Source organism: Hylobates moloch, unplaced genomic scaffold (assembly GCF_009828535.3).
Source record: "Hylobates moloch isolate HMO894 unplaced genomic scaffold, HMol_V3 SCAFFOLD_4, whole genome shotgun sequence".
Classification (NCBI taxonomy): Eukaryota; Metazoa; Chordata; class Mammalia; order Primates; family Hylobatidae; genus Hylobates; species Hylobates moloch.
This window is the reverse complement of record NW_026652279.1, coordinates 21425503-21452022: the sequence shown is the minus strand read 5'-3', so window position 1 is coordinate 21452022 and position 26520 is coordinate 21425503. Positions and strand designations below refer to the sequence as shown.

General features: G+C 42.0%; 1 protein-coding gene across 2 annotated transcripts in view; it reads left to right on the top strand.

Annotated features, from left to right (window-relative positions):
• The window catches only part of SUMF1 (sulfatase modifying factor 1), a 101121-nt gene extending 96539 nt beyond the window's left edge, over positions 1 to 4582 (top strand). The window contains exon 8 of one of the 2 annotated variants that reach the window (XM_058437181.1): positions 3414 to 4582. In XM_058437181.1, coding sequence (XP_058293164.1) covers positions 3414 to 3524 — 111 coding nt within the window. In that variant the 3' untranslated portion in view covers positions 3525 to 4582. The remainder of the gene's footprint in view (positions 1 to 3413) is intronic. The other variant, XM_032149540.2, reaches the window with a different exon arrangement.
• Positions 4583 to 26520: the final 21938 nt, after the last annotated feature.

Here is a 26520-nt window from a genome sequence, read left to right as displayed (position 1 = left end):
GGAATAATCTCTTGTATATGTCTTTTCTACTATCCTGTGTCACAGCTGTAGAATCCTTAACCCAGTGCTTTGGGCAGATCCCAACAGTTCATTTGATTTGTTATATGCTAGGTTTTGTGGCATATGAATATCATCTTATCTTAAAATAGTTTCTGATATAATTTAAGAGATAAGTGACAGGTAGAAATATGCCATTCAACAAAAACCTAAGTCCTATGCCCTATCACCGGAGAGATTTCTTAACTTTCCCATTTATGTAGCGAACGTATATCCACATTCAGATGCTGGCAGGGCTATTACCATCTTCCTGCAGTTGAACACAAGGTTTCTAAGACCTGCTTAGAAGCTGGCTAATACCTTTGTTGTTTTAGTGAGGAAGCCAATTACCCCAAAGACATCATTAACCACCTTTGTGCGGGTCATTACTCTTGCCTGGAATTCTCATGCTGCAGATCTTTGGGCAACTCAGCCCACATGTGATCTTCTCAGAGAGGCCTTTCCAGACCACCACCCTATCTAAAGTAGCCACCCAGTCACTCTCAGTCCTCTTTCCCTATTTTCCTTCCTGCAGAGGTGACTACTCCTGGAAACCATCTTGAATGTATCCGTTTATTTATTGTCTGACAATTCCCTTTTGAATGTCAGCTCCCTGATAACAGGTATCTTGTTTGTCTTGTTCTGATTGTATCCGTCATACCTAAAATAGCATCTGGCATATTGTAAGCTCTCGTATATTCAGTGAATAATTAAGCCATGCTCTGATATGATCAGGCTGTGGCCTTGCTATCCTCTCAACTTCCCTTCTAAATCCTATAAACCATTGTTACTCAAAGTGTGGCTCATGGGCCTGTAGCATCAGCGGCACCTAGAAGCTTGTTAGAAGTAGGTTCTTGGGCCCCATACTAGACTTCCTGAATCAGAGTTTCTGGATGTATGGCCTAGGAACATGGATTTAAGCAAGCTGTATTGGCCATTCTTATGTATGCTGAGGTCCGAGGACCACTGCCATGATCATGGAAATCTCATCCACGTCAATTTTTGCCTTCTAAAAAAGCATGTACGTTTATGGGACAAGAATGTCATGTCATCTTTGTAGCTCCCCCTGAACCTGATCTTTGCTGCAGTGTGGAATGTGCTACACATGCTTGGTTGCATGGGGCCCTGGATTATCCACAGGAACTTGATTCTAGAAATACCAAAGCACTGTTGTTTCACAGCAGCCCGATGAGTAGGCCCTGCATGGAATGAGGCTTTTGCTGTGTCTTCCTGCATGGTCACCTCTAGTCATTTGAGAGCTTCTATTGCATGCGGATCACACACAGTAGGAGATGCCATCAATTTATCAATTGTTTCAAGCACACTTTAAATTCATCTTCCCTCTGTCTACCTGAGAATTGCTAATGTTATATTCTTCACTGACCACAAGGAAAATGAGAAAATTGGTTGCTGTCATTTCACTATCTATAGAAGACAAAGCACTCTGTCTTTATTTTTACAGTAGAAGTGCTCCAGAGAACTTCTGTGTCAACTTTAGAGATACTTTTCATAAAGATAAGAAGCATTTTACTTTTCTGAGAGAAAAGAGAATATTTTAAAAAAAAACAACCTTTTGCATGCTGACTTATCTTCCCCGCGACTCCAAATTACCGCTTCTGCACAGATTCTAAAGTTATTCCACATGTTTCTTTGTGAAACTTCTTTAACCGACTTGCAGGGACTTGAGCTGTATTGGGCCAACTCAGAGTTTATGCTCATGGCACACAGGATGACTAGTTTATTTTTATTCTCCGTTATTTTGGATCGGAGAACAATCTTAGGGCACAAGAGTTTCATGCGTGGTTATTTTTGGCATGTGGAGGTTTTTGAAGTAATCCGTGGTTAATCACTGAATACCTGCTAGGTAGCCAGGGATATGTGCGTTAGGCTCTCTTATGTTTGTGCAAGTGTACAAGTGCATGCTGGGCTTGTGTATTGGGCAGTGGGAAAGAAGACATGAGTCGTGATGCTCTTCCCTATGGAGTGTAGAATCTTGCTAGGAAAGCAAGCACACCACAGTTAGACCTGAGCTGGAATTCTACTTTCTTTAATAACTGTGCAATCTCGGGTAAGCCATTGAGTTTCTCTGGACTGTCACAATCAAATGACGTAACAGATGAAGATGCCTAGCCCCATGTCTGGTATGTACTAGGCGCTGAAGGTCTGTGTTGGTGTGCATGTGTGTACTTATGCCTGGCTCTTATTTAATAACACAGATGTAAACCAAACTGCACACAACATTGTATAGCTTTATTAGGTACTATGATTTAAACTCCCAAAGCAACGTATTTTTAAAAAGCAATGTTTTCCCACAGCCTTTCCTACATTTGATGTTCCTAGGCTTGTTGTTTAATTTTTTGCTGATCTACTGGTATTAAATGATATCATAAATATGATTTAGATAGTAAATGATATCATAAATATTATTTAGATATTAAATGATATCTTAGTGTTGTTCTTAATATTTTTTCAGTGGCCATCTATCACTTATTACTTGGTTTAATTTCAAAAATTAATATATATTAATTCTTATTGTATAGGAATACTGCATAGGTTTCATGTAGGAAATATGAAACTCAGGTTGCTTGAGGGATAACTACTGTGCACATTGTAGTGCATTCGGAATCTTCCAGTCTTTTCTTCTTGGCATATGTAGTTATCTACTCTGTGGTCATACCACATATACTGACTTTTTCATTTTAACTGTTTTTTTTTTTGGACACAAGATCTTGCTCTGTCACCCAGGCTTTAGTACAGTGGCTCAGTGATGGTACACTGCAGCCTCAAACACCTGGGCTCAAGAGATCTTCCCACTTCAACCTCTAGAGTAGCTGGGACTACAGGTGCACACCACCATGCTCAGCTAATTTTTTGTAGAGATGGGGTCTTGCTGTGTTGCCCAGGCTGGCCTCGAGCTCCTGGCCTCAAGCAGTCCTGCCATTTCAGCCTCCCAAAATGTTGGGATTACAGGTGTGAGCCAGTGCACCTGGCCTCATTTAACATTTTATCATGAAAACTTCCTGTGTCATTAAATACTATGTAAAAACATGACTTTCAATGGCTGCTTACTTTTCTGTTATATGGATGTGCCTCAACTTAGGCAATCTTTGGTTGTTACATTTTTCTTTTTTGCTGTTATATCTAATGCTAAACATCTTTGTACTATATTTGTGTTACACTTATAAGGTAAAGGATGTTGGAAAATATGTGGTTAATTCTTGAATGTGCTGCCCTTTTTAAAGCATACATGTTAAGTATCCATACAGGCAGGGTTGTAGGGAAGCACTGTCTATAGCTGGTGCAACATGCATCTGATGGGTTAGAGCCCTCAGCTGAGAGTCCCAGTAGCACTTACCTTGCTTTTTCTCTCTGCACAGTCCTATTGTTACAGGTATCGCTGTGCTGCTCGGAGCCAGAACACACCTGATAGCTCTGCTTCGAATCTGGGATTCCGCTGTGCAGCCAACTGCCTGCCCACCATGGACTGACAACCAAGGAGAGTCTTCCCCAGTCCAAGAAGGAGTTGTGTCTGACCTACAATGGGCTTCCCTCAGAACTCTGAATGATGCCACGCAAAGAATTCCCACCCTGAGGTGGGTTACATACCTACCCAATGGCCAAAGGAACCGCCTTGTGAGACCAAATTGCTGACCTGGGTCAGTGCATGTGCTTTATTGTGTGGTGCATCTTTGGAGATCATCGCCATATTTTACTTTTGAGAGTCTTTAAAGAGGAAGGGGAGTGGAGGGAACCCTGATCTAGGCTTCAGGAGGCCCGCGCCCTACGCAGGCTCTGCTACAGGGGTTAGACCCCAGGTCCGACACTTGACCTTCCTGGGCCTCAAGTGCCCTCCCCTCTCAAATGAAGGGATGGACAGCATGACCTCTGGGTTTCTCTCCAACTCGCCAGTTCTAAAAAGGATATCAGATTCTATTGTGACTTCATAGTGAGAATTTATGATAGATTATTTTTTAGCTATTTTTTTCCATGTGTGAACCTTGAGTGATACTAATCATGTAAAGTAAGAGTTCTCTTATGTATTATTTTCAGAAAAGGGGGGTGGTGGCTCCTTTATATTCATACTGCACTTTGTTTTTCCAAGGAAATCAGTGTCTTTTACATTGTTACGATGAATCCCACGTGGACCAGTGATGGTATGCTGAAGTTCAGCCATTGAACACACAGGAATGTCTGTGGGGTGACTCTACTGTGCTTTATCTTTTAACATTAAGTGCCTTTGGTTCAGAGGGGCAGTCATAAGCTCTGTTTCCCCCTCTCCCCAAAGCCTTCAGTGAATGTGAAATGTGTGCTAAATGGGGAAACCTGTTTAATTCTAGATATAGGAAAAAAGGAATGAGGACCTTGAATTAGCTATATTCAGGGTATCCAGTATTTTGTAATAGGAAATAGGAAACCTTGTTGGCTATGGAGTATCAGATGCTTTGAATCATGCACTATGTCGAATAAACTTATCTGCTAAATCAGGCTTCACTCTCATCAGCTTCTTTTCTCTTTCGCTTCTTTGTGTTTTCTTTTAAAGAAAGTGCTTTGTGATATGCGTGTTTTATTTGCTAGAAAACTTTCATGTTCATTAGCTAGCGGATAACTTTGATATGTGGGTAATTTGTGGGAATTTTTGTTCCAAAAAGCAAGGCTATTCCACCAGGAACCATATCATGACCTTGCTGCTTGTTGCCACAGTAGATAATGCCAAGTCAAAGGCACTGCCTCACTTGTGGTCTTGTAAAACCCAGCATTTGCTTCCCATGCCAGGAAAGCACCTTATTTTAGAACAATGTCTTTCAACCTAAGGTCCCTGTTATCAAGTTCCCATCCTGATTCCTCAGTCCTGAGAACCCCTAAGCCATTTCTTGCATGCCATTTGAAAGAAATGTTTAAATCAAATAATATTCCAAAGTGTTTAACCAACACTTGATTGCTACTTTTGTGCTTAGCCTCTTAACATGTTAAAACATTTCACTTGAAAAGCAGTCATGTAGGCCAGGCTCAGTGGCTCACACCTGTAACCCCAGCACTTTGGGAGGCCAAGATGGGTAGATCACTCAAGGTGAGGAGTTCGAGATTAGCCTGGCCAACATGCCAGAACCCTATTTCTACTAAAAATACAAAAAAAAATTTAGCCAGGAGTGGTGACACTTGCCTGTAGTTCCAGCTACTCGGGACTGAGCCAGGAGAATCACTTGAACCTGGGAGGCGGAGGTTGCAGTGAGCCGAGATCACGCCATTGCATTCCAGCCTGGATAACAGAACAAGACTTTGTCTCAGAAAAAACAAAAACAAAAACAAAAACAAAAAAAGTCATGTAGCTGGCATGTTTAGCCACATTTGTGGTTCATTTTGTGGCTATTAAATGTTTTTCTACAAACTTCCACCTACTGATGATTAATCCCAGGCAAAAAAAAAAAAAAACAAAAACATTTGTAGCAAATAACTAATGTAGGAAATAAGAGATTTTATTTTTAAAGTCACCCTACTCCAGTACAGTTTGTTTTTACTTGTTACCTCCCACCTGCATATATTTTTTACATTGTTATATTTATACTGTGTATATTTTGAATTCTTCCCTTGTTAATTAATGTTATATTGCATAAATATTTTTGGTGTTTTGGGTATACTTTTTAGAACTGCATTTTTAGCAGCAGCATAATACTGGAAGGCATTTAAAATGAATTCCTAAGTTGGGGACGGTGGCTGATACCTTCCCGGCACTTTGGGAAGTCGAGGCAAGAGGATCGTTTGAGGCCAGGAACTTGAGACCAGCCTGGGCAACAGAGATGGTTTGACTGTGTCCCCACCTGAATCTCATCTTGAATTGTAGTTCCCATAATCCCCAGGTGTTGTGCGAGGGACCTGGTGGGAGTGATTGAATCATGGGGGCAGTAACCCCCATGCTGTTCTTGTGATAGTGAGTGAGTTCTCACAAGTTCTGATGGTTTTATAAGGGGCTTTTCCCCCATTGCTCAGCACTCACTATCTCTCCTGCCACCCTGTGAAGAGGTGCCTTCCACCATGACTGTAAGTTGCCCCAGCCATGTGGAACTGTGAGTCAATTAAACCTCTTTTCTTTATAAATTACCCAGTCTCGGGTATTCCTTCATAACAGTGTGAACATGGAGTAATAACAGCAACAAAGCGAGACCCCATCTTTACAAAAAATGAAAAATCAAAATTAGTTGGGCATGGCAGTGTGTACCTGTAGTCCCAGCTACTTGAGAGGCTGAGGTGGGAGGTTCGCTTGTGCCCGGGAGCTCAAGGCTGCAGTGAACTGTGATTGTGCCACTGTACTCCAGCCTGAGCAACAGAGCAAGACCCTGTCTGTAAAAACATAAAATAAAATGACATCCTAACAAGCCATTTATTTAAGAACCACATGTCTGGGCTACCAACTAAAGAGTACCCTCAACTGCGGATAGCTATAGTCACTACACTTTATAATGTTGGATAGTGACATATGAGCAGACCAGCAAAATGGGACTACTAAAAGTTCGGCTTGAATGCCATGCATGTAGTCCTGAAAAGCCTCACTTTCTGTGACATTGTGCACAAAAAATAGAGGCATAAGGGGAAAATTGGGGTAGAGGCAGATTACTCAAAACTTAAGGAACTTTGTACATTGTACCACAGCACTAACAAAATAATAACTATCCTAACAAAACCAGTAGCTTAATTCAATCTCCACTGGCATTTGCAGACAGCATTACAGCCAGTTGATCCTTTGCAGCCTTAAGCCTTAAGGCACATTCTTTGTTCTCCAAGATGTAAGACCTTTGGGACATATGCTTCTAATGGAGACCACTTCCATCAAAAGTAAAAAATCTGATCTGGGATGTAGATTTCTTCATCAGTTGACTTTAAGGTGGGCAGTGTCTTTGCAGCATCTTTATCTGCACTCTCAGTTTTTCAGAGAGCTTAACACAGTGAGTGGAAAGTGTAGCAGTTCTTGAAGCCACTAAATAAATCCCTAGATGCACTAAAAGAAGGCACCTTCTGGCCGGGTGCGGTGGCTCACGCTTGTAATCCCAGCACTTAGGGAGGCCGAGGCGGGCGGATCACGAGGTCAGGTGATCGAGACCACGTTGAAACCCCGTCTCTACTAAAAATACAAAAAATTAGCCGGGCGTGGTGGCGGGCGCCTGTAGTCCCAGCTACTCGGAGAGGCTGAGGCAGGAGAATGGTGTGAACCCGGGAGGCGGAGCTTGCAGTGAGCCGAGATTGCGCCACTGCACTCCAGCCTGGGCGACAGAGCAAGACTCCGTCTCAAAAAAAAAAGAAGGCACTTTGATAGGATTAAATTTTTTTTTCCTGAAGGTCTTCATATATTGCTAAGGTTTTCTCTTAAATTACAAGAAAGTTTGTGCCTGCTTGTTTCAAAACACGTTTTAAACCACATGTGATCCAACATGACTTCCACGTTTTAATGTCCTCCATTCTCTGTTTATTAATCACTTGTGGGCTATTTCTGCTTTAACACTTGGAGCAGAGCAGACCATTTGTTCGATGTGCCAGTTCCAGTATTAAAAAACTGTTTTTTTTGTTTGTTTGTTTGTTTTAGGAACTCGTATATCTAGAGTTGGTTTCTAATTCTCATTTCTTGCCCCATTGAAGCATGGAAGGAATTTGAGGTTTGTTCTCAAGTCTGCTTTAGTCCTGAATCCTGGACGGTCTTTATTTTTGGACTGTACATGACAGTTGAGTGAGAAGCAAGGTGTATCTCTTTTTTTTTTTTAAGCTGTAAACATGATTAGAAGAAGGCAGGGGCTGGGGGAAAATAGGGGTGGTAATCAAGAGAGACCTTTTCTTCATGGAAAATGGGCTGCATAGATGCTTCAAACTACATGGTTCAACGTACAGCTTAAAATGGAGTGCAGATCTGTGTCAATATGGACATTTTCTTTTCACCCCCACCTTCTACCTTTTTTTGAACAGAGGATCTCAATTGTCGATATGACCCTTGAGGAAAAAAAGAAATGGAAGTTACCATTTATTTTAGTAAGAGTTGGTTGGGGCCAGGCACGGTGGCTCATGCCTATAATCCCAGCACTTTGGGAGGGCGAGGCGAGTGGATCAGCTGAAGTCAGGAGTTCATGACTAACCTGGCCAACATGGTGGAATCCCGTCTCTACTAAAAATACAAAAATTAGCTGGGCTTGTTGCTGGGTGCCTGTAATCCCAGCTACTTGGAGGCTGAGGCAGCAGAATCAATTGAACTCAGGAGGCGGAGGTTGCAGTGAGCTGAGATCGCGCCATTGCACTCCAGCCTGGGCGACAAGAGCGAAAACTCCATCTCAAATAAATAAATAAAAGTTGGTTGGGGCAGGGGTGTGGTGAGGGTGGTGGCTTCAAAGTAGTGCATTGTAAGTTCTATTTTTCAGGGACTGTCTTTACTGAGAATTCTACTGACAAAAAATAATGACTGAAATTTCATCCATGAGAATCCAGTATTCTAATTCTCTTGCTAATCACCTTTTCAAAATAGACCACATTTTTATCCTCAGTATTCAAGCTGCAAACAGAATTTTTGCATGTGGTAAAATCCATAGTTGACTTCAGGAATATCTTGAAAAAAACACCGTAAACATAGTGCCTTCTGTTCTGAAACTTCAGGAATTTTATGCAAAGGATTAGTGTGGGCTTATTTTTTCTTTTTTAAATATTTGGCATATCTGTCTCCCTCCTTCCAACAAATATTAACATTCCATTAGCAGTATTTCTCATAAGGGAGTTAACCTGCAGGCTGGCTATGGAGGCACAAAGGAAGTGCAGAGCCAGGCAAGACGTGTCAACAGGTGAAGCAGGCTGGGCGTGAGTGAGGCCTGTTGTAAGCGTGCTGCCACTGCTCTGTTCTCGTCCATGGCTGCCCTGCAGAAATGTCAGCCTGGAGTTGCTCAGTTATCCAGTTTCCAGGACTGGCTTGATGTTTGCATTTTTGTGTGAAGTCTTCTGAGTTTTTAATGTTGGCAACCAACTAAGATTTTAAAAAAGCAAACACTGTGAAGACCTAATAAATTGTTTCTGCAGCCCCGTTTCATCTGCGGGGTGCCAGTTTACATTTGCAGCCTAGATTATGAAGAGTTGATTCGTTTCACAGAGCAAAAAAAAAAATTGTGTGTATTTATTTCTGAAGAATAACTGATCAAGTAAGTAATGTACTAGTAAGAAATGTATAAATGTAAGAAAGGGCCGTGGCTTGCTCAGGGACCTCATCTTGCCTAGAAATGCCTTATGAGACTCCTCTCCTCTATCCCCATCCCGTCCCCACCAAAAACCATTTAACAGCCATGAGTAATCTCAGCAGAGCTATTGGCAGCCCATTTTCATTAACTTGAGCGCTTATGGCTAAGATTGCAGATTAATATCAGTGAATAGCAAAATTTTAATTTATTGACTGTTGATTTAATTTTATTCGTGAAAACTTAATTCTCTGGATACAAACCACCCTAAAGCAGGCCTCATTTTTATAGGTTTTCCAGAATCAGTTGCGCTATTAGTGAAAGCTAGCGTTTGTTGTTTCAAATGCTTAAAACACCATGGAAATTATTAACTCCGAGAGCCTCGGATGGAGCTTTGGCAGGTGGCCAGAACTTCCTTCCTCTGACTCTTGTGTTTAGACCATTAGAGCAAGAGTTTAATTAATTTTTTGATTAAGCAAAATCATTACAGACAGTATTCAGGTAGGCTGTAAAATGAGAAATGCTCTTTCCTGAAACTTGCCCTATTTAGGATTGGAAAGTTCAAGGGATTAGTTCCAAGGGGGCGGAATTTTTCAGCTTCAGATCAGATTCTAATCTGCCCCCAAAGTAATTGACCCAAAAGTCATCATTATGAGAAGGCTGGTTGGGCCTTTGGAATTAGTCACAGTTGTCAGGGAAGAAGGCGATTCCAGTTCAGAGTAATTGAAGGTCGGATAGGATTGCTCTCCCGCCCTTGGGTCTGGGCCATATTTGACAAACCCCTTGTTTTCTTTGCCGAGGGGAATAGAAGACTGATCAGAGCAACTCTTTTCTAGCATGTCAGCTTGGACCTCAACAGGGTAATGCTAGAAGCTGTGAATCAACGCTTAGGGGAAAAGTGAAACCACTAACAGACTATCAGGGGAGCAGAGATAAGGCTTTCCTTGTCAGGTGGCACTGATAAAAGGTTCACCTACATTTACTTTGGTGCCTGTGGGGAAGAGCCATTGGTTGCTTTTTCAAAGTCCATAATTTTTCTCTGCTCTGCATCTTTGCCAAATAAGATTTTATTTATTTACCTTTAAAGACATGGGAAGGATGTCGTTTTAATCTCTTTAATCACTGTCTTTTTATTTTTTTGAGACAGACTCTCCCTCTGTCATCCAGGCTCTAGGGCAGTGGTATAATCATGGCTCACTATAGCCTCTACCTCCTAGGCTCGGGTGATCCTCCCACCTCAGCCTTCTGAGTATCTGGGACTACAGGCACATGCCACCATGCCCAGCTAGTTTTTTGTATTTTTGTATTTTTATTTTTTTTGTAGAGATGGGGTTTTTCCATGTTGCCCAGGCTGGTCTTGAACTCCAGGGCTCAAGCAATCCACTTGCCTCAGCATCCCAAAATGCTGGGATTATAGGCGTGAGTCACTGTGTCCGGCATCACCGTCTTTAAAAGCCAGTTTAGCATCGTGGGTAGAGAGCCTTGGGATACGATTGGGATCATATCCCTGCACCACCACATATGTAACTGTGCCACCTTGAGGCAAGCAATGTCCTCTAAGGTAAAATGGGAATAATAATACCTGCCTCATGGGATTGTGGGGAGATATGAGACAATGCAAAAATAAAGTGCTTAGCACAAACTACTTGGATAAGTGCTTCCCAGATACTGGGATAAGTGTTTCCTAGGTACTTGTTCCTGTTATAAATATGATTATTAGAAGCAAAGGTGCAGGAAGGTAGTACCAGATGGTCCTGGGCAGCCACGGAGTTACAGCCACAGAGCAGAGGACAAAATAGACTAAGAGTAAGAAAGAATGATGAGACTGCATAGAAAAGCTTAACCTTGACCCCCATCTCAAACATTAAAAAAGAGAAAAGCTGGCATGATTAATCCCCAAACTTCTGTTAGTACTTGAATTTGCAAATACCTGATCCTGCATGGTCTGTCTGTCCCACAAAGTTCTCACGGAAGGGGAAAGTGAGACCTGGTTATTGCTACATATATTGTGAAATTCTGGGACTTTTCCTCTTGAATCCACCTCACAAAGAACCTCTAGCAGGTTTAATACCAATGGAAAAGTCATTTTGTGTCCAGAATTGGTGGGTTCTTGTTCTCACTGACTTCAAGAATGAAGCCACGCACCCTCACGGTGAGTGTTACAGTTCTTAAAGGCAGCGTGTCTGGAGTTTGTTCCTTCTGATGTTCAGATGCGTTCGGAGTTTCTTCCTTCTGGTGGGGTTCGTGGTCTCGCTGGCTCAGCAGTGAAGCTGTGGACCTTCGCAGTGAGTGTTACAGCTCTTAAGGCGGCGCGTCTGGAGTTGTTCGTTCCTCCTGGTGGGTTTTCGGTCTCGCTGGCTTCAGGAGTGAAGCTGCAGACCTTCGTGGTGAGTGTTACAGCTCATAAAGGCAGTGTGGACCCAAAGAGTGAGCAGCAGCAAGATTTATTGCAAAGAGCAAAAGAACAAAGCTTCCGCAGTGGGGAAAGGGACCCCCCCCCCATGGGGTTGCCACTGCTGGCTTGGGCAGCCTGCTTTTATTCTCTTATCTGCCCCCCCCCCGCCCACATCCTGCTGATTGGTCCATATTACAGAGAGCCGAGTGGTCTGTTTTGACAGGGTGCTGATTGGTGCATTTACAATCCCTGAGCTAGACACAAAGGTTCTCCAGGTCCCCACTAGATTAGCTACATACAGAGTGTCCACACAAAGGTTCTCCAAGTCCCCACCAGAGTAGCTAGATACAGAGTGTGGATTGGTGCATTCACAAACCTTGAGCTAGACACAGGGTGCTGATTGGTGTGTTTACAAACCTTGAGCTAGATACAGAGTGCCGACTGGTGTATTTACAATCCCTGAGCTAGACATAGGCTCCAAGGCCCCACCAGACTCAGGAGCCCAGCTGGCTTCACCCAGTGGATCCTGCACCATGCCGCAGGTGGAGCTGCCTGCCAGTCCCGTACCGTACCGTGTGCCCACACTCCTCAGCCCTTGGGTGGTCGATGGGACTGGGCGCCATGGAGCAGGGGGCGGCGCTTGTCGGGCAGGGTTGGGCCGCGCAGGAGCCCACGGAGTGGGCGGGGAAGGCTCAGGCATGGCGGGCTGTAAGTCCCGAGCCCTGCCCCGCGGGAAGGCAGCTAAGACCCAGCAAGAAATTGAGCACAGCAGCTGCTGGCCCAGGTGCTAAGCCCCTAACTTCCCGGGCCGTCGGGGCTGCTGGCCACTCAGAGTGCGGGGCCTGCCGAGCCCCCGCCCACCCGGAACTCGCGCTGGCCTGTAAGCGCCGGGCGCAGCCCCGGTTCCTGCCCGCGCCTCTCCCTGCACACATCCTTGCAAGCTGAGGGAGACGGCTCCGGCCTTGGCCAGCCTAGAAAGGGTGTCCCACAGTGCAGCGGCGGGCTGAAGGGCTCCTCAAGTGCCGCCCAAGTGGGAGCCCAGGCAGAGGAGGCGCCGAGTGCGAGCAAGGTCTGTGAGGACTGCCAGCCAGCACGCTGTCATCTCTCAATTTGTGGGCATAACAATAATTAAAAAGAAGAAAAAAAGAAAAGGGAGGGTAGTCTGTTGGCCCATACTATGTTGATCAGCCTGTTCAAGGTTTTCTGTGGTGTCTTCAGTGCTGATTTGCATTTCAACTTTAGAGAATAGTTGTTTGGGTAGTTCTGCCTAATTGTTTACATTCTTCTTATTTAATCCTTCTTTGAGATTACTGGTCCAGGACCTTAATTCTAACTTCATAAATTACCAGATTTAAAAATCAAGATGGGGGCTGGGCAGGGTGGCTTACGCCAGTAATCCTAGCACTTTGGGAGGCCAAGGCAGGAGGATCAGTTGAGGCCAGGAGTTCGTGATCAGCCTAGACAACATAGTGAGACCCCCATCTCTACAAAAAATAGAAAAATTAGCTGGGCGTGGTAGCATAGTCCTATAGTCGTAGCAACTCAGGAGTAAGGCTGAGGTGGCAGGATTGCTTGACCTCAGGAGTTTGCTATGATCACACCGCTGCACTCCAGCCTGGGTGACAGAGCCATACCCTGTCTCTAAAAATCATGAAAATGAAAATAAACAAATGAAAATCAATATGATGTCCAAGTAGAAGAGTTTAGGATGTGGCAGACAGAACTCACTACAACCTGTTGTAGGAGGTTTTATCTAGCTCAGCAGTTCTCCAAGGGTGGTCTGGAGACCGCAGAGACCTCCAGCCCCCTTTCAGGGGTCTGTGAGTCAAACTGATTTTCATAATAATATTAAGATATTGTTTGTTTTTTAAATTATCTAAGAGTATACAGTAGATTTTTCTAGAGACTATATGATATGTAGCCTGAGGGCCCACAGAATATGAGCTTGTATATTTTTATGTTAAAAAATTAGGCCGAGTTCGGTGTCTCACACCTGTAATCCCAGCACTTTGGGAGGCTGAGGTGGGTGGATCACGAGATCAGGAGATCGAGACCGTCCTGGCTAACAGGGTGAAACCCCGTCTCTACTAAAAATACAAAAAATTAGCTGGGCGTGGTGGCAGGCGCCTGTAGTCCCAGCTACTCCGGAGGCTGAGGCAGGAGAGTGGCGTGAACCCAGGAGGCAGAGCTTGCAGTGAGCTGAGATCGAGCCACTGCACTCCAGCCTGGGCGACAGAGCAAGACTCCGTCTCAAAAAAAAAAAAAAATGTCCTAATCTTAATTTTTTCTCAAAATGTAAAGATGGGGGTCTCACTATGTTGCCCAAGCTGGTCTTAAGCTCCTGGCCTCAAGCCATCCTCCTGCCTCGAGCTCTTGAAGTTCTGGGATTACAGGTGTGAGCCACCATACTTGGGTCGATCTCTTAATATGTTCAATGTCTGTAGATATAATGCACATTACAGAAATTCTGTGGGGTCCTCAATGATTTCTAGGAGTGTAAAGGGATCCTGAAACCAAAAAATGTGAGAGCTGTTCATCTAGCAGAAGAGCAAGGTCTGACAGTGACTGAATCTGTCTTGAGAGAAAATGACAGCCTTTCTCCATCTCTTCTGAGGACGGTCAAAAAGAAGTGGGTTTAAATGACCACAAGAGCAAGTTAAATTAACTGTTAAGAAGCACTTCCTTCCTGTTTGTTTTGGGAGACCCATTAAACGCAGAGGGGAATTTCCTTCCCTGGCCCCTTCACGGATGGCCCTGCCATGGGTTGTCACACTTTTTTTTTTTTTTTTTTTACAGGCAGCAGTAATGGACCTGTATCCTTTGGAACATAATTCTATGCATGGACTGCCCTCAACAATCTTGTAGTTGGAATCAAATTTGTATAAAATGACTCCCAAAAAGGGCTTTGCAAGTATTCAGTGCAAGTCATGGAAGATTCACTGACTATTGCAGCCTCCACTCAAGGTGACATTGTGGTGGGACCCTGCCATGTCCCCAGCCATCTTTCCCCAGATGGTGGCTATATTATAAAGACAGTGAGGAAGGTGAAAGTGTTACTTTCTGAAACAGCTCACTTTCTCCTGGTAGACTGTGTTCATTGTGTGGTAAATTGTGGTTGTTCTATGTCTTCTCTTGTCTTGGCTGGTTTGCTTTCCAGCCAACAGGCACCTCTTAGGTGCCAGGCACTGTGCTGGAGGCTTTGTGTACATGACCTAATTTAATTTGTAGAGTAGTTTTTTTTTTGGGGGGGGGAACTGGTTATTTTTGGTTAATATTCCCAATGTGCACTTAGAAAACTAGGACTCAAGATGCCCCAGGTGACACGGTTGAGTGAGGCAGAACCAGGACTCACACCATTTTTGTGACTTCCGTTCTCTCTACTGTATCATTGAGTCCGTTGTTTTATTGTGAGTTTGGGGTGGGGAGCGGTGGACTGAAGACAGGAGATTACTGGGGCAAGGGATAACTTTCAGGAGTAAAAAGGCAAAGAGTGAGGAGGTGGAATGGATTAGTGGTTAAGAACATGGGCTCTGGAGCCAGAATGTCTGGGTTTAAATTCTTCTCCTACCACTTACTAGATTTGTGACTTTGGACAAGTTACTAAATCTATTTCTTCTTCAGATTTTGAAAATTATGTGCAAGTACTTCTAGAAAAGGTACAATCAAGGCAGGAGGATAAAAGCAGTCAATATAGAGGGATCTGAGTGTAAACCTTTGACCTGCTTTAAATCCACTCCAAACGTCAAGGGTTGATGCTTAGTCACATTGCAGAAATTATTCTCGATATGGTAATGAAATGGCCAAGGCTAAGACTACACATTTTTGAAAGACGTGTTTTCATCACACCTCCCTCCCCACCCATGTGTCACTTCTTTTTTAAAATGATTATGTTACCCTAAAGAAATGAACTTTTTTTAGGGGCAACGTGGAAGAAGGCTTGGGTGCATGGAACACATTCATCCACTGGAAAAAATGATCAAAAGGTTCATTATCAGCTCTTTCGTTCCAGGCACAAATACATAAAAAGAATGTGGCTGATAAAGACGACTGAGATCAGTGTGTGAAGAATGAAAGGAAAAGTGTGCTGCATCATCCTCATTAAATAGCAATCTGAAAAAGTATATGAGAGGACTTCCTTGATAAGATTAAATCCCCTGGTCTTTGTAAAACGAGGCTAAAGTTTCTTGCTTCTCCTAACTCTCCGGCTGGGCTCAAAACTGGGTATTGTTTCGTTAAGACTCAGTTTCAGGGCAGCTTCCAACTCAACATTTGCTTCTGTTCCAGAACATTTGTAAAAATTTAATTCAGAGCAGGGAGGGTGGGGGGATCTCACTAATACGGGAAACATATTCACATTTGTAATTTTATATTTATTAATAAAACCCTTTGCTTCAGGACATATTAGGCAAGCCAAAGACTGAATCACATTGATGATTGCCTGTGGGCTTTTAGCTTTGAACATTCTCTTGTGGAGCCAACCCTTGTGCCTCCGTCTGTGGGTATGGTTTTCCGTGGAGTGGTAGCTCAAAGTGGTTTTATGTGTGATGTTCTCCCTCTAGTGGCCAGTTTGGGTTTGTTGTATTGGTTTGATTTTTTTTTTCTTCTTTTTTTGTTGTACAAATGATCTCCAGAGTTGGCAAACCTTTTATTTAGGGGTAGTGTGGATTTGGGAAGGCTAGGAGGTATGAGTAAAAAGGGAGGGGGTGCAAAATTTTATTCCATAGGTAAAACAATTGTTCTAAAGTGTTTGTTCCAATTGCTAGCTTTTTAAAGAGGAGGAAGAGAAGGAGATAGAGAATGTGACCCACAGAGGTGAAGAGAGCTCTGGAATAATTTGTCATCTTTTTACTGTAATAATTTTCTGAACTTCTACTGCCTTTATTAAGAATTATCTCATTTTTAACTATCAAGTTTCTTTGAAAATTTATTATTTTTTAGTTATCAGAGCTTTAATATACATAGGTAAAATTGGAAACTCAAAGCATAAGTAGAATTTGTATAGAAGGTCCTCATTCTGTGAGTTTCTGGTCTTCTCCCATATCCATGACAATAGGTGACTGCTATCAACGGTCTATCTTTCCGGACTTTTAAAAATGTATTTACAAACATCTATACTACATGTATATATGGATATATATTGAATACAATTACACACACACACACACACACACACACACACACACACAACATATACACACACAGAAAGTGGTGGCTCAAGCTTGTAATCCCAGTACTTTGGGAGGCCGAGGTGGGCAGATCATGAGGTCAGGAGTTTAAGAACACCCTGAACAACATGGTGATTTTATATACTAAAAAATGGTGATTTTTTATACTAAAAAAAATACGAAAATTAGCCTGGCGTGGTGGTGTGTGCCTGCAATCCCAGCTACTCGGGAGGCTGAGGCAGGAGAATTGCTCAAACCCGGAAGACAGAGGTTGCAGTGAGCCAAGATCGTGCCATTGCACTCCAGCCTGGGTGACAGAGTGAGATTCCATCTCAGAAAAAAAAAAAAAAAAAAGAAAGAAAGAAATAATACGTAATATATACAACTTATTTTTTTATTTCTTCTAAAAAAAAAACCAGATACATGTACAGAACGTGCAGGTTTGTTACATAGGAATACATGTGCCATGTTGGTTTGCTGCACCTATTGACCCATCCTCTAAGTTCCTTCCCTTCACCTCCTACCCTGCAACTGGCCCTGGTGTGTGTTGTTCCCCTGTCTGTGTCGATGTGTTCTCAATGTTCAGTTCTCACTTATGAGTGAGAACATGTGGTGTTTGGTTTTCTGTTCCTATGTTAGTTTGCTGAGGATAATGGCTTCCAGCTTCATCCATGTCCCTGCAAAGGACGTGATCTCATTCCTTTTTATGAATGCATAGTATTCCATGGTGTATATGTACCACATTTTCTTTATCCAGTCTACCACTGATGGGTATTTGGGTTGGTTCCATGTCTTTGCTATCGTAAGTAGTGCTGCAAGGAACATACATGTGCGTGTGTCTTTATAGTAGAATGATTTATATTCCTTTGGGTACATATCCAGGAATGGGATTGCTGAGTCAAATGGTATTTCTGGTTCTAGATCCTTGGGGAATCACCATACTGTCTTCCATAATGTTTGAACTAATTTACATTCCCACCAACAATGTAAACGCGTTCCTACTTCTCCACAGCCTCACTAGCCTCTATTGTTTCTTGATTTTTTAATAATCGCCATTCTGGCTGGCGTGAAATGGTATCTCATTGCATTTCTCTGATGATCAGTGATGTTGAGCTTTTTTTCATATATCTGTTGGCTGCATAAATGTCTTCTTTGAGAAGCGTTTGTTCATATCCTTCACCCACTTTTTGTTAAGGTTGTTTGGTTTTTTCTTGTAAATATGTTTAAGTTCCTTGTAAATTCTAGATATTAGACCTTGGTCAGGTGGGTAGATTGCAAAATTTTTCTCCCATTCTGCAGATTGCTTGTTCACTCTGATGACAGTTTCATTTGCTGTGCAGAAGCTCTTTAGTTTAATTAGATTCCATTTGTCAATTTTGGCTTTTGTTGCAATGACTTTTCGCATTTTTGTCATGAAGTCTTTCCCCATGCCTATGTCCTTAATGGTATTGCCTAGGTTTTCTTCTAGGGTTTTGTTTGTTTGTTTGTTTGAGGCGGAGCTTCGCTTTTGTTGCCCAGGCTGGAGTGCAATGGCGTGATCTTGGCTCACCATAACCTCTGCCTCCTGGGTTCAAGTAATTCTCCAGCCTTAGCCTCCAGAGTAGCTGGTATTAGAGGCATGTGCCACCACACCTGGCTAATTTTTTTTTTTTTTTTTTTTTAGTAGAGACAGCATTTCTCCATGTTGGTCAGGCTGGCCTTGAACTCCTGATCTCAGGTGGTCCACCAGCCTCAGCCTCCTAAAGTGTTGGGATTACAGGCGTGAGCCACTGCACCTGGCCTCTTCTGAGGTTTTTATGGTTTTGGGTTTTACATTTAAGTTTTTAATCCATCTTGAGTTAATTTTTGTATAAGGTATAAGGAAGGGGTCCACTTTCAGTTTTCTGCATATAGCTAGTCAGTTTTCCTAGCACCACTTACTGAATAGGAGATCCTTTCCCCATTGCTTGTTTTTGTTAGGTTTGTGAAAGATCAGATGGTTGTAGATGTGTGGTATTACTTCCGAGGTCTCTGTTCTGCTCCATCGGTCTATATGTCTGTTTTGGTACCAGTACCATGCTGTTTTGGTTACTGTAGCCTCGTAGTATAGTTTGAAGTCAGGTAGGGTGATGCCTCCAGCTTTGTGCTTTTCACTCAGAATTGTCTTGGCTATCCAGGCTCTTTTTTGGTTCCATATGAAATTTAAAATAGTTTTTTCTAATTCTGTGAAGAATGTTTACAGTAGTTTGATGGGAATAGCATTGAATCTATAAATTACTTTGGGCATATGGCCATTTTCATGATATTGATTCTTCCCATCCATGAGGATAGAATGTTTTTCCATTTGTTTGTGTCCTCTCTTATTTCCTTGAGCAGTGGTTTGTAGCTGGAGAGGGCCTTCACATCTCTTGTTAGCTGTATTCCTAGGTATTTTAATCTCTTTGTAGCAATTGTGAATGGGAGTTCATTCATGATTTGGCTCTCTGTTAGCCTATTGTTGGTGTAAAGGAATGCTTGTGATTTTTGCACATTGATTTTTGTATCCTGGGACTTTGCTGAAGTTTCTTATCAGTTCAAGAAGTTTTGGGGCTGAGATGATGCAGTTTTCTAAATGTAAAATCATGTCACCTGCAAACAGATACAACTTGACTTCCTCTCTTCCTATTGAATACCCTTTATTTCTTTCTCTTGCCTGATTGCCCTGGCCAGAACTTCCAATAGAATGTTGAATAAGAGTGGTGAGAGAGGGCATCCTTGTCTTGTACTGGTTTTCAAAGGGAATGCTTCCAGCTTTTGCCCATTCAATATGATATTGGCTGTGGGTTTGACATAAATAGCTCTTATTATTTTGAAATATGTTCCATCAATACCTAGTTTATTGAGAGTTTTTAACATGAAGGGATGTTGAATTTTATCAAAGGCCTTTTCTGCGTCTATTGAGAAAATCGTGGTTTTTGTCATTGGTTCTGTTTATGTAATGGATTATGTTTATTGATTTTTGTATGTTGAACCACACTTGCGTCCCAGTGATTAAGCCCACTTGATCATGGTGGGCAAGTTGTTTGATGTGCTGCTGGATTCGGTTTGCCACTATTTTATTGAGGATTTTCACGTTGATGTTCATGAGGGATGTTAGCCTGAAGGTTTCTTTTTTTGTTGTGTCTCTTCTTGGTTTTGGTATAAGGATGATACTGGCTTCATGGAATGAGTTAGGGAAGAGTTCCTTCTTTTCAATTGTTTGGAATAGTTTCAGAAGGAGTGATACCAGCTCCTCTTTGTATTTCTGGTAAAATCCAGCTGTGAATCTGTCTGGTCCTGGGCTTTTTTTAGTTGGTAGGCTATTAATTACTGCCTCAATTTCAGAGCTTTTTATTGGCCTATTCAGGGATTCAGCTTCTTTCTGGGTTAGTCTTGGTTGGGTGTATGCGTCCAGGAATTTATCCATTTCTTCTAGATTTTCTAGTTCATTTGCGTAGAGGCGTTTATAGTATTCTCTTACAGTAGTTTGTAATACTGAGGGGTCAGTGTTGATGTCCCCTTTATCATTTTTTATTGCGTCTATTTGATTCTTCTCTCTCTTCTTCTTTATTAGCCTAGCTAGCAGTCTTTCTATTAATTTTTTTAAAAAACCAGCTCATGGATTCGGTGATTTTTTTTGAGGGTTTTTTTGTGTCTCTATCCCCTTCAGTTCTTCTCTGATCTCAGTTATTTCTTGTCTTCTGCTGGTTTTTGGATTAGCTTGCTGTTGCCTCTCTAGCTCTTTTAATTGTGATGTTAAGGTGTCGATTTGAGATCTTTCTAGCTTTCTGATGTGGGCATTTAGTGCTATAAATTTCCCTCTTAACTCTGTTTTAGCTGTGTCCCAGAGATTCTGGTACATTGTCTCTTTGTTCTCATTGGTTTCAAAGAACTTCTTGGTATCTGCCTTAATTACATTATTTACCCAGGAGTCATTGAGGAACAGGTTGTTCAATTTCCATGAAATTGTGTGGTTTTGAGCAAGTTTCTTAATCCTGAGTTCTAGTTTGATTGCACTGTGGTCTGAGAGACTGCTTGTTATGATTTCAGTTCTTTTGCATTTACTGAGGAGGGTTTTACTTCCAATTATGTGGTCTATTTTAGAATAAGTGCCATGTGGCACTGAGAAGAATGTATATTCTGTTAATTTGGGGTAGAGAGTTCTGTAGACGTCTACTAGGTCCACTTGATCCAGAGCTGCGTTCAAGTCCTGAATATCCTTGTTAATTTTCTGTCTTGTTGATCTGTCTAATACTGATAGTGGAGTGTTGAAGTCTCCCACTATTATTGTGTGGGAGTCTAAGTCTCTTTGTAGATCTCTAAAAATTTGTTTTATGAATCTGGGTGCTCCTCTGTGTTGGGTGCATATACATTCAGGATAGTTAGCTCTTCTTGTTGCATTGATCCCTTTACCATTCCCTTCTTTGTCTTTTTTGATCTTTGTTGGTTTAAAGTCTGTTTTGTCAGAGACTAGGATTGCAACCCCTGCTTTTTTTTGCTTTCCATTTGCTTGGTAAATTTTCCTCCATCCCTTTATTTTGAACCTATGTGTGTCTTTGCACATAAGATGGGTCTCCTGAATACAGCATGCTGATGGGTCTTGACTCCTTATCCAATTTGCCAGCCTGTGTCTTTTAACTGGGTTATTTAGCCCATTTATATTTAAAGTTAGTATTGTTATGTGTGAATTTGATCCTGTCATCATGATACTATGTGGTTATTTTGTGCACTAGTTGATGCAGTTTCTTTGTAGTGTCATTGGTCTTTATAGTTTGGTGTGTTTTTGCAGTGGCTGGTACCAGTTTTTCTTTTCCACATTTAGCGCTTCTTTCAGGAGCTCTTGCAGGGCAGGCCTGTTGGTAATGAAATCTCTCAGCATTTGCTTGTCTGGAAAGGATTTTATTTCTCCTTTGCTTATGAAGCTTAGTTTGGCTAGATATGAGATTCTGGGTTGAAAATTCTTTTCTTTAAGAATGTTGAATATTGGCCCCCACTGTCTTCTGGCTTGTAGAGTTTCTGCTGAGAGGGCCACGGTTAGTCTGGTGGGCTTCCCTTTGTAGGTGACCTGGCCTTTCTCTCTGGCTGCCTTAACAGTTTTTCCTTCATTTCGACCTTGGAGAATCTGATGATTATGTGTCTTGGGGTTGATCTTCTCGTGGAGTATCTTAATGGTGTTCTCTGTATTTCTTGAATTTGCATGTTGGCCTGTCTTGCTAGGTTGGGGATGTTCTCCTGGTTAATACTCTGAAGTGTGTTTTCCAGCTTGTTTCCATTCTCCCTGTCTCCTTCTGGTACTCCAATCAGTCATAGGTTTGGTCTTTTTAAGAGGTCCCATATTTCTTGGAGGCTTTGTTCATTCCTTTTCACTCTTTTTTTCTCTATTCTTGTCTGTGTGTCTTATTTCAGTAAGCTGGTCTTCAAATTCTTATATTGTTTCTTCTGCTTGCTCTGTTTGGCTGTTGGCACTTGTGTATGCTTCACCAAGTACTCGTGCTGTGTTTTTCAGCTCCATCAGGTTGTTTATGTTCCTCTCTAAACTGGTTATTCTAGTTATCAATTCCTCTAACCTCTTATCAAGGTTCTTAGCTTCTTTGCATTGGGTTAGAACATGTTCCTTTAGCTCATCGTAATTTTTTATTACCCATCTTTTGAAGTTTACTTCTGTCAATTCATCCATCTGATCCTCCATTCAGTTCTGCGCCCTTGATGGAGAGACATTGCAACCATTTGGAGGAGAAGAGGCAGGCACTCTGGCCTTTTGGATTTTCAGCATTTTTCATTGATTCTCATCTTCGTGAGTTTGTTTAGTTTTGGTCTTTGAGGCTGCTGACCCTTGGATGGGGCTTTTGTTGGGGCCTTGTTGTTGATGCTGTTGTTGTCAGTTTCTGCTTGTTTTTCTTTCAGTAGTCAGGTCCCTCTTCTGTAGGGATGCTGCAGTTTGGTGGGGCTTCAGTTCAGGCCTTATTCATCTGATTTGCTCCTGTGCCTGGAGATGTCACTCAAGGAGGCTGGAGAGCAGCAAAGATGGGTGCCTACTCCTTCTGGGAGCTCTGCCTTCGAGGGGCACTGACCTGATGCCAGTGGGGGTTCCCCTTCCCCATGTGGCTCTCAGGGTGGCCGCCATACCACACTGTTCTTCCTTCTCTCCATTGGTCACAACAGCCTTCTAGTCAATTTTGATGAGAGAACCTGGATATCTTGGTTGCCGGTGAAGGATTCTCATGCTTATTATGGTTTTTTATGACGGGAGCCTCAGAATGCTGCTGCTTCTAGTTGGTCATCTTGGCTTGTCAGTCACAACTTATATATGGTTTTTATAAAACAAAATTGAGTCATACTATAAAGGCTACTCATTTAATTTATTTTGCATATCTTGTGAAAGTTCTGTAAAGGTCTAGGTCTTTTTAAAATAGCTGAATTAATTTATTTAAGCATTTCCCTACTGATGAATATGTGAGTTATTCCCAGTTTTCATTGTTAAAGTTTTTTCCAATAAACCTATTTGTACCTATTTATATCTTTGCCAATTTGTGCAGATATTTCTGTGAGATAAATTCCTGGGAGTCTAGCTGCTGCATCAAAACATATGGTTATTTCAAATTGTGTGGATATTGACAGCCCTCCAAAAAGGTCGTACTAGTTTACCAATTTACAACCATGCACAGTGAATTTGCAGCATTTCAATGCTTCTTTATTCTAAAACTAATTTGAGAACAGCCAAGGTAGCTCAGCATAGGAAAAACTCTTCTGTAGGGTGCAGGCATAGTTGTCAGGGGAGATGAATGAAATCAAACTGAGGTCTTCATCCGTCCTCAGTTCTAGAGCATTCTCTGCTTTCTGTGGCTGAAATACAACCCTGGGGTATGCTAATTGGTCTAACTGTAGTTGCAAATGACTCCAGTCTGCAAAAGTGACTCACTGTTAATGAAATCAGTCTTCAGGAGTAAATTGTTTGTACTCCCCTCTCTTCCCACAATCTATAGTGACCTCTTAACTGTCTGTAATTGCCATGCTCTTTTTCTTCCTGTGGTTTGGTGATCTGGAGCTCCTCACTGAGTTAATAATTGTGACCTCTCCTACATATGGCTTGGTTGGGAATGCTTCTGACCTCACTTACTCGTGAAAGTTAAAAAATCTTGTTCTGTAGGCCAAGGACCTTATGTATTATCCAGTCTCATCAGCCTTCTCTCTCCCATCTCCCATCTTCATGTTATAGTCCTCAGAGCTGGTCCCTGGCCTAGGCCTGGCTTCTGTTAGAAGCAGGGAAAATTGTTCAAAATGGACCTATCTGAGCCCTCCCTCTAAAAGACTGGGTTAATAGGACTAAACTGAGACTGGAGATTATATACTTTTAAAGTCCCCATTCACATTCGCTGAGCCGTGGGGCTCTTTTATCTCTTGTGAGCTTTAGTTACATTATCTGTAAAATGAGGACTTGAATTATATTGAGCTCTCCTGTAGGAGAAAGAGGAAAGAGGGTTGCCAGGAAAATTCTGCCTGGAGACTTTAGGACAGCTGCTCCTGAGGGTCACTAGTGAGTCTACCTTGATGGTTCTGTGACTGCAGATATTGGTAGGGTGCTGCTTCTGTGTTAGGCTCTCTTTCTCGAGTAATAGTAAACCAGTTGGTGAGAAAACAAGACTGAAAAAATGATCCCTTGACATAAACCTGTTATAGACCCCTCATTGCACATTCTTTGAGGACAGTCCACTGTGGAATTCTGTAACTGAAGTCCAGGGGTAAAGGTAGCCCAAATGTGAAACCAGCCATATAAAACTAAGGAGTGACTTTTGTTTTTGTTTTTTGTTTTTTGTTTTTGTTTTTGTTTTTGAGACGGAGTCTCGCTCTGTCGCCCAGGCAGGAGTGCAGTGGCTCAATCTCGGCTCACTGCAAGCTCCGCCTCCCGGGTTCACGCCATTCTCCTGCCTCAGCCTCTCTGAGTAGCTGGGACTACAGGCGCCCACCACCACGCCCGGCTAATTTTTTGTATTTTTAGTAGAGACGGGGTTTCACTGTGGTCTCGATCTCCTGACCTCGTGATCCACCCACCTCGACCTCCCAAAGTGCTGGGATTACAAGCGTGAGCCACTGTGCCCGGCCAGGAGTGACTTTTGTTTTATAATTATTATTGTTATTATATATTTTTTGAGACAGAGTCTCACTCTGTTGCCCAGGCTGGAGTGCAGTGGCATGATGTCAGCTCACTGAAACCTCTGTCTCCTGGGTTCAAGCTATTCTTTTGCCTCAGCCTCCTAAGTAGCTGGGACTACAGGCATGTGCCACCACATCTAGCTAATTTTTGTATTTTTAGTTGAGATGGGGTTTCACCATGTCGGTCAACCTGGTCTCGAACTCCTGGCCTCAAGTGATCCGGCTGCATTGGCCTCCCAAAGTGCTGAGATTACAGGTGTGAGCCACTGCGCCTGGCCAACTTTTAAAAACAAAAACAATGACAGAGAAAGCTTTACCATGATGTTGAAGCACCTCAAAATAGCTGGTATATAGTGAGTGCTTAATAAATGTTGGCTAAATGACCTGAGTTTTGACATTTGTTGGAATTGAAGACCTAAAGTTAGCCTGCTAGATTACATTTGGCATGTGCTTTCTTTGTTGGAACCTGTGGGTTTTTCAATATAAACTTGGAGCTTTAGAACTCTAATGTCCCATAATCTCTGTAAGATCCTTATAATCAAATTGGATTTGTGCTAAAGTATAAATTATTACTTATTGCCTTGTATGTCCTTAGAGTGGCACTATTTATAAACAAATAAGCTGCAACTGGAATTGGAGTATTTTCAAATGAATGACTTCTTAATTAAAAAAAACACACACACATAAATAGCATTTGATATTTTGTGACAGTGTCTAGGTGAGCAAGGAAAAAGTCTAATAGCCACAAAAGCCACAAGCCACGTATAGGTGTCTTGGTAAAGAAATAGGGGTTTTTAATGTAAATAAGAAATACAATTTTTTTTAAATGGGGAGTGAATCCATTTGATCTTTGTCCAATAGCAAATGACTTATAAATTCTTGTCATACCTTAAACCATTTCAGATTGCAAGTGTCAAAAAATCTCTCTTGCATGTAGCCTTGTAAGTCTCTTAAAATTCTTGAATTTTTTTAAAAAAGATGTCTATTTGATATAACACTATCGTATTCTGGAAACAAAAAACCCTTTGTCCATTTGGCAGATTAAAAAAAATAAAGAAAAGCTATGTATTCATTCATGGCAGAACTAAAGAAAGAGTCCTAAATCATACAAGTTAAAGCCTGAAAATTCCTTTTAAAAAAGCCAAAATGCCCTTAGTTTGCCAGGGTCGTTATTATTCTAAGAGCCACTCCGGCATGGTAGGAGGTATTCTTGAATCATATCATGATGTCTATACTGTTTGATCATGTTCTTCTTTATGTCAACTCTCCTATTTTTCTTTTCTTTTTTTTAATGTTGTCATCATAATGGCCAGAGCTTGTGACTGAGGAGAACAAATCTGGCAAGATGCGGATGTACTTTCTGGCAATAATGCCAGCTCATGTGATGTTCTTTGTTACTTTCTGGGGGATACAGACAGTTCAGGACAAAATGTTCTCTTAGGAGACTTTATATTAGTTTTAGACAATCAAATCTTCAAAGATGCACTCCCTGATGGCAAAAGCTACAGCACATATATCTCCTAACACAAAGGATATTGTGTAGAAAAGTCAATGTTGTGTAGAAGAAGAAAAAAGAAAAAAATGA